The sequence below is a fragment of the Etheostoma spectabile genome, unplaced genomic scaffold (genome assembly GCF_008692095.1).
Source record: "Etheostoma spectabile isolate EspeVRDwgs_2016 unplaced genomic scaffold, UIUC_Espe_1.0 scaffold00569860, whole genome shotgun sequence".
NCBI lineage: Eukaryota > Metazoa > Chordata > Actinopteri > Perciformes > Percidae > Etheostoma > Etheostoma spectabile.
Window position 1 is genome coordinate 18,785 of NW_022605379.1, and position 9,013 is coordinate 27,797.

A 9,013-nucleotide genomic window follows, 5' to 3' on the forward strand; every position below is an offset into this window, starting at 1 on the left:
ATTTATATAGATTATATACATATTAAATCACAACAACAGTTATCTCATTGCGCCTTCCATAAAGAGCAGGTCTAGACTGGACTCTGGGATGTTATTTATCTCCCAGGTCTTTCCATAAAGAGCAGGTCTAGACCGGACTCTGGGATGTTATTTATCTCCCAGGTCTTTCCATAAAGAGCAGGTCTAGACCGGACTCTGGGATGTTATTTATCTCCCAGGTCTTTCCATAAAGAGCAGGTCTAGACCAGGACTCTGGGATGTTATTTATCTCCCAGGTCTTTCATAAAGAGCAGGTCTAGACCAGGACTCTGGGATGTTATTTATCTCCCAGGTCTTTCCATAAAGAGCAGGTCTAGACCAGGACTCTGGGATGTTATTTATCTCCCAGGTCTTTCCATAAAGAGCAGGTCTAGACCAGGACTCTGGGATGTTATTTATCTCCCAGGTCTTTCCATAAAGACCAGGTCTAAACCGGACTCTGGGATGTTATTTATCTCCCAGGTCTTTCCATAAAGAGCAGGTCTAGACCAGGACTCTGGGATGTTATTTATCTCCCAGGTCTTTCCATAAAGAGCAGGTCTAGACCAGGACTCTGGGATGTTATTTATCTCCCAGGTCTTTCCATAAAGAGCAGGTCTAGACCGGACTCTGGGATGTTATTTATCTCCCAGGTCTTTCCATAAAGAGCAGGTCTAGACCAGGACTCTGGGATGTTATTTATCTCCCAGGTCTTTCATAAAGAGCAGGTCTAGACCGGACTCTGGGATGTTATTTATCTCCCAGGTCTTTCCATAAAGAGCAGGTCTAGACCAGGACTCTGGGATGTTATTTATCTCCCAGGTCTTTCATAAAGAGCAGGTCTAGACCAGGACTCTGGGATGTTATTTATCTCCCAGGTCTTTCATAAAGAGCAGGTCTAGACCAGGACTCTGGGATGTTATTTAAAGAAACCCAACAGTTCCCCAAGAGCAAGCACTAGGACACAGAGACAAGGAGAAACTTCCTTTAAGAGGCAGAAACCTGGAGCAGAACCATGGCTCAGGGTGGGGGGGCATCTGCCTCCATCGGTTGGGGGAGGGAGAGAGAGAGGGGTGGTGTCTGTGTAGCAGGAACGTGAAGGCAGCAGGGGTCTCCAACCACAGATCCAGATCCACCAAGGGATTTAATGAAAAAATTAAGAATTAAATCGAGATTCAAGATTCAAAATCGGTTATTAATCCCAAAATGAGGAAATTTACACTGTTGCAGCAGCAAGAGAAATTTAATTTCATGGATTAAAATAATTAAATAAAATCTTCATCTTCATTCACAGAATAGCCTTTTATGGTGAAGTTATGGAAGAACCATTTCCTTCTTTTTACATCCAACATCCAGCTAAAAAATGTTGATATACAGAATAATAGCAGTGTGTTTAAAAAGTGAATAATGCTCAAAATCCTTAGAATAGCTTTTAATTTCATAATATCAAAGCATTGGGAACACTGAACATTCAATAACTAATCAAAACATGACAAGAAGTGATGAAGATTGTGTTATAACTTTACAAAAAGTGAAGAAAAATGAATATTAGGCTGTTCAAAAATATAAAAGTATTTACATTTTCACATTTAAACTCAAACATTAACAATATAAACTGAAAAAATGTCCCAAGGGTTTTGCTTCACTTTGATTCATTGCACTAATATTTAGCTGCATAACCATATTTCTGACGTTTTATTCAAGGCTTTATAATTTGAACAAATTTACATTGAAATGATAAAGGCACTATATTATAAATTAACAGCATAAATAGTGCAAGTACACAGTAAAGAGTTCAGTAAAGAGGCTTTTTTCTAAATACTTGTATCTTTGGCGTATCTGCGTTTAAAAGACAGTGATAGAGACAGTCAGGAGGACCAGAGAAGACCTGCAGGAGGGCCCTGTGGAGGACTCAAACCAAAGCCACCGCGGTGAGGACTCAGCCTAAAGTCCCGGCTCTACCCGCTGAGCCACCAGGGCGCCGCTTCATTCACTGAGTTAGATAAAAAGATCAACTCCACATCTCAGCCTTTACTCTTCTTCTACACACACAGGCCAGAAATGATCGTCTAAAGAGCAAACAGCTGGAATAAAACACCATAAAATAACTAAAACATTACATGAAGGGACCTTTTTACACAATATATGTCACACTTCACACCATCACAGCTAACTTTGTGATTTGGTGTGAATATAAAATAAAGACTTCTAAGAGCATCATCATGTTGAGCTGGTCCTCTCTGCTCTACACACCTCTGGATCAGGAATACTGGACCAGTCTTACCAACGGGTCCCCCATCAACTAGAACTGAAGACCACATCAACCAGCCTAACTGGGATAGAACCCAGCAGAAAAGAACTGGAAACTAAATCAATGTTTCCATTAACACAGACGTTATCAAGGCCTCATGTCATCATTAGTGGACATTCATCTGGAGCTGAACGATGTCTCCGAAGTGAAGCTGCAGAAAAAAGAGAAAACAATGTTTAAGAAACTTCAGTTCAACTTTCTTGATCATCTTCAGGCTGCACAAACTGCAAACATCATTTATTTGCTGGCTGATCTACACAGATTTGCGCCCTCCATAAAGTAAAACACATTTATTTTGGTAAATTAAGTTAATGTTAATACACAAACATGAACCAGAGTAGCAGGTGCTCTTGGAGACGTCTACTGCTTTCTTTGTGTCGTTGCAGATTTAATCTACTGCAGACTGCTGATATGTCATTAAGAAATGAGAAAAGTTTCCATGATGTTAGTTGAGATTCAGCAGCTAGATAACGAGGTGGAGACGAGGCTCCACTCGTTAAATGAGAGGACATCTTTAACGGTTTAATCAAAGGACTCACCAACTACAACAAGATGAATTTCAAACATTTGAGGTTTCTGAGGATCTAGATGATAACAGAAGTAGTCTCCACTGTCAGCCTTCAATGTATTTTTGATGATTATGGAGGCGTTGCCTTGTTTCAGTTCTTCTGGGAAATATTCGACTCGACCTCGGAACTGTTCGTCTTGACCTTTGACCTCTTCACTCTGACCATTGTTAAGAACACCTTTATCATACAGGAACACGTCCTTCTGCCTTCCTCCTGCCTCGGGACGTTTCTTCCAGGTAAACCCTTTTAACGTAAGGTCCACCACAGGCCAGAGGCGGCAGGGTAAAGTAACATCACAGCCTTCTTCCACTTTGATGACTTTTGGCTCTGGAAGATAAAAACATGTATTAATCAATATGTTTACATGCAGAGTCATCTGTTAGAAATTATTAAAAGCAGAAAAAATTATTATAAACAGAATTAAATTCCACAAAAGCAGTTTAGTTTTTTCTTCAGTATAATTATTTCTGCATATTTTTTTAAACACGACCAACCTATTTTAACCATTTAAGCTTGTAGTGTATTATATTATTTACATACCCTACATCAAATATAATGAATCATTTTAAGAATAATGATTTTAGAATAAAATAAAATGATCTCCAGTACATTATAACATCCTGTAACAGTTTTATTAAATAAAATCCAACTGACTTGATGGTCCTCTGGTGTAAATACCATCAGAAAGATTAATGACTGAAGATAAAACTTCCTCAAAACATGAGATATGTATAAATAATCTGTTGTGTTGTCTGCTCATCATGAATATGTTGATACCATTCATTATTTTAACTTACCTTTATTACGACGTAATGTGATGTAGCCCATTTTATCAAGCACCATTAGAGCTATAACACCAACAAGAGCAAGAACAAGAAGAACTATAAACATAATCCATCCAGGGGAGAGCTCTGAAACAGAAAACAAAAAGTGAATGTTAGACTCAGAATGTAACACAGATCATATCCAGCAGACTGGACATCACAGTCTACACAAAGAGGACATGGAATGAATGAATAGGCATAATTTACCTCAACCTCTCCAAAAATCAAAACTGGCCAGTGCAACCCCCCAAAACCTATAAGGATTTCCATTAAATAAATAAAAGACATTTGAACCATAACTTGTTGCAGAAAAATTCACCAGAACACGGTAAATGAAGTGTGTGATACGCTCAAAACGTATTAATTTTATTTTTGTTACTATTTTCAAACACTAAAAGTTGTACTGCACAAGATCAACGGACCACAACCCCCCCCCCCCCTCCGGTAGCCCACCAGGTAAATTACATCATTTCCTCCTAAATGTATGAAGGTAACTACGATGTAAAGGTGAGAACTTGTAGAATACGATCGTAGACTCGTAGAAAATATTCACACACCTGTATTCTGAATGTGAAGAAAAAATATTCTTAAATGTGTAGATTGATATTTGCATGAACACAATGACAGCTGCAAGCGTGTAGTGCAACATTTACTCGTGTACTTTTTTAAAATTCGGGTTCATTTTCATTACAACCACAACTCAGTGATTACAACATCTGGAATCTGTCACTGTAACGTCACATCTGTGTTCTATTTAGGTAAGAACCGTTCAACAGGTATCAGGTGTGCTGTTGGATGGAGGAGCACAGGTAGCACTGCAACTCTCATGATGCATGAAATGATTGTTTATTGTTTATGAAGACCATTGTGATGAGCAATACATGTACGTGAAATGTAACAATGGCTATTGGAGTCTTATTTCTACACTACGGAGTGTGTCAGCTAAGTTATTAGCCTAGGCTGTTTGTTATTAGCACGGCTAGCAGCCCCTCAGTGACTTCAAAATACTCACATTATGCCCATTTTAAGGTTCATAACTGTATTTAGAGGTTGTACCAGAATAGGTTTACATGGTTTAATTTTCAAAAATAACCATATGTTCTGCACATGCAGCAGCTCCTCTTTTCACCCTGTGTGTGGAGCTTTTTGTTTGAGCTACCGAGTGAGACATCACACTTCTATTCCATCTTTGTTGGGAGTCAAACATGCGCAGTAGCTAGGTAAGGACTACTAGCCAGTCAGAAGCAGAGTATGAGGGCGTTAGCAGCTAGGCGAGCGTTATAAAGTGTTACGAAGTGATGCGTTTGTCTCTGAAGTGAAGGCCGGACTACAACAGAGATGTTTGGAGCAGTTCATGAACAGTGTTTTCTGTTGGAGATAGTAAGTCCCTTTGTGGGGGGGGGGGGGCTTTGGGCATTTTCACTTTGTAAACCTATAACATGCACAAAAGTAAAGGGAAAAAGCCAAACAGCATAATATGAGCAATTTAAGTGTTAGGCTTAGCCACGATAAATACTTGGCTGCTTCGTATCATAACAATCATCATATATATACACTACCGGTCAAAAGTATGGGGCCACTTACAAATTTCCATTCCACTCGATGTTACACAGAATACCAGCTGATCTGAGTGGGGGGCTGATCTTTAATGCAATATCTACATTGCCCATTATCAGCAACCATTCATCCAATGTTCCAAAGGCATATTCTGTTCGCTAATCTGATATCATTTAAAAAAAACTAACTGAGAAAACATTGGAGAACCATTTTGCAATTATGTAAGCACACAAAGTAATCTGAAAACTGCTGACCGGGTTAAAAAAACAATGCAACTGATCTCAGCTGGGATTCTGTCTATAATGGAGTGCAATGGAAATAGTGTGTGTAAAAGTAGTGTGTATATATATATATATATATATATATATATATATATATATATATATATATATATATATATATTAGAAGAAGTACACAACGTTTAGCTTTGTTTGTCTTCCTTGCTGTATGTATGTATGTATGTATGTATGTATGTATGTATGTATGTATATATGTATGTATGTATGTATGTATGTATGTATGTATGTATGTATGAATGTATGTATATATGTATGTATGTATGTATGTATATATATATGTATGTTTTAGTTTGAGAAAATAAATATTCATGTGAGTGAAAGGTAAATATGATGCCTAACAGCCAGAACGTTTGGCATGGTCTCAGCAGCAGGACCACTAGCTGGTAAAGATGTTTTATGCTTCTGCGCCGAATCAACGACGTACCCCACAGACCCTCTGCAGCTACGCCGTAGCCTGGCCCACACCTCTAGAAAAATCTAACTAGATGTCACAGCAACGCATGCCGCCCGGCTGTGGCTTGGTAGCGTTGCATTTCCCCCCTGACTCATTTCCTTCTCTATAAACATGAAATCAAGGAGAGGGTTAACGTCTTTTGAACTTGTTAACATTTGCACAGGTAGAAAATGTTCAAACACCTGTATTCTGAATGTGAAGTCACAGAAAAAATATTCTCAAATGTGTAGATTGATAGCATGTAAGCTAGCGTTAGCTAACTAGCAGCAGCCTGCTTCTAAATACTGTAAATACCTTTTAATTATCTCAACACTTGTTAACAGTCCAACTGAAACACGGGGGGGGGGCTCCAGGTCCTGCAGACGGACCGCCACCAGTGGGGATCGGCCAGCGTAGCAACACTGTTAGAAAGCTTTGCTGCCGACCTCGACCTGAACGGAGCGCCAGCGGGACACGGTCTCTTAACAGACACACAACGCAACTGATATGTCTGTCCAACATGAACGGGGTCCTTATGTAACATCAAGATGTGTTTTCAACTCAGACATTGTTTTAATTCACCTTCCCTGTCTCCATCTTGCTGGTGGGCAACTTGCTTGTCTGGTTAAAATCAACAGGTTTTTGTCTATATTGTTGTGTAAAAACTTTTTAGACTGAGCTTTGTTGGTTGATCATGTTGTAGACGGTACAGCTGTTGCTGTTGATGCAGTATACATTGGAAGGTAAAATTAATGTTTAGTTTTTTCAAATTTTCCTTTTGATTGCCCTAACTTTTGTAGTGGCCCACCTAACATACTGTCTCTGCCTATGCCACTGCTTCACACACATTTTTTTAATTATTCACAGATAAAATCAGGATGAGGAAGAATCTTACCACTGAAATACACAGAGATCTCATTAGAAACCTGATGGCTGATTGTCTTCTGTGTTGCCACACAGCGATAGAGGCCGGTCTGGGTCACAGTAGTTCTGAGAGTGATGTAGAAAAGGTTTCCTATTCGTTCGTCCTGGGTCTTCTCAGCAGGAAGTGTGTTTCCAGCACTGTCCCTCCACTCTACTTCAGGTTCTGGATCACCGTGAACCTCACACTGCAGCAGAGACCGGTCATTTGGTTCTTCAAGTATAGTGACATATGGTTTTGGCGCCGCATCTGTGAACACAGTATGGACAACTCACTAGAGGAAAATCAAAGCATTAAAAGATTCATATTGGGATGTTTTCATCTGTTTTCTTCACTATGGGAATTACAGAGTGAGAAAAACAAGGAGAAACAAAAACAATCACACACACCTTAAAACTGACGTGGCATATAAACGTCTCCACTTTTAAATGATGAATTCATAATCGTACCTCCAGCTATTTATTCTGTTTATAATGTTTAACTATTAGCATTTCTTATAGGACTTATAATATAGCCTATAGGTACAGAATATTCGCTTTCTTATAATTCGCTAAACTGCCCTTCGTTGCCGTAGTAACGTTACCTGTAAGGTCTGTGCAATACATTTTAATCTGATCTAATGTTTCATGAATCACACACCCACCTCCTCTAGACAGAGGGATGGATATGTCTATCTCTCTCTCTCTCTCTCTCTCTCTCTCTCACCCACCTCCTCTATACAGAGGGAAGGGTCTCTCTCTCTCTCACCCACTTCCTCTATGCAGAGGGATGGGTCTCTCTCTCTCTCACCCACCTCCTCTATACAGAGGGATGGATATGTCTATCTCTCTCTCATTCACCTCCTCTAGACAGAGGGATGGGTCTCTCTCTCTCACCCACCTCCTCTATACAGAGGGATGGGTCTCTCTCTCTCTCTCTCTCACCCACCTCCTCTATACAGAGGGAAGGGTCTCTCTCTCTCTCACCCACTTCCTCTATGCAGAGGGATGGGTCTCTCTCTCTCTCACCCACCTCCTCTATACAGAGGGATGGGTCTCTCTCTCTCTCTCTCCCCCCATCTCCTCTAGACAGAGGGATGGATATGTCTATCTCTCTCTCTCTCTCTCACCTCCTCTATACAGAGGGATGGGTCTCTCTCTCTCTCTCTCCCCCCCCCATCTCCTCTATACAGAGGGATGGATCTCTCTCTCTCATTCACCTCCTCTAGACAGAGGGATGGATAGGTCTATCTCTCTCTCTCTCTCACCCACCTCCTCTATACAGAGGGATGGGTCTCTCTCTCTCTCACCCACCTCCTCTATACAGAGGAATGGATCTCTCTCTCTCATTCACCTCCTCTAGACAGAAGGACGGATACCTCTATCTCTCTCTCTCACCCACCTCCTCTAGACAGACGGATGGGTCTCTCTATCTCTCTCTCGCCAAAATGGTCAAACAAATCATGGTGGAGAATCGTGATATCAATTCTAAGCAAAATAATCTCCATCCATCCATCCATCTAGGGCTGCACGATTATGGCCAAAATGATAATCACGATTATTTTTGATCAATATTGTGATCACGAGAGTGGGGGGCGCAACTGAACGATGACGGAGTAAGACGCGTCCTTAAGAGCTCCGTAGCCAAATCCGTTAAAAACTACCTTCAAGAGCCAACAACTATGTAGATTTTATGCTTTCACAACGCATTTACTTTTGAAATACTAAGGCTTCAAGCTCGACTGGATATCAACATGAGCAAACAAAACCCAAGAACCGAAATCGACTCAACTAGGCCTCAACCAACCCTCGGCCTTGCCTGGTACACAGACCGAGGACTCCAGCGGTGATGAAGAAGATCCATCCAACCGAGCGCTACTCGCTGCCATTTACTGCACTCAGAGGTGAAATGACCAAGATAACGGATGACATCTGTGAGAATTTGGACAAACGCATTGAGCGTGTATATAACGACTTGAGAGAGGAGATTGTTTACGGCTAACAACGTGTCCATGTGTCTTTGCTAATCTTGAAGCGAAATCTCAGACGCAACAAGCTAAACTCACTGACAAAGAAGAGGCCACCACGACACATTCTGATAG

General features: G+C 40.6%; 1 protein-coding gene across 1 annotated transcript; it reads right to left on the reverse strand.

The window, feature by feature from the left end:
* Window positions 1-2,155: 2,155 nt before the first annotated feature.
* Window positions 2,156-8,800, reverse strand: LOC116685471 (uncharacterized). The gene is made up of 4 exons (XM_032510514.1): window positions 8,719-8,800; window positions 6,907-7,203; window positions 2,869-3,225; window positions 2,156-2,480 (listed from the first exon to the last, which is right to left on the reverse strand). Exons 1-4 carry the CDS (start codon window positions 8,798-8,800, stop codon window positions 2,425-2,427), a joined length of 792 nt encoding a protein of 263 aa, XP_032366405.1. The 3' UTR covers window positions 2,156-2,424.
* Between the last annotated feature and the right edge of the window lie 213 nt (window positions 8,801-9,013).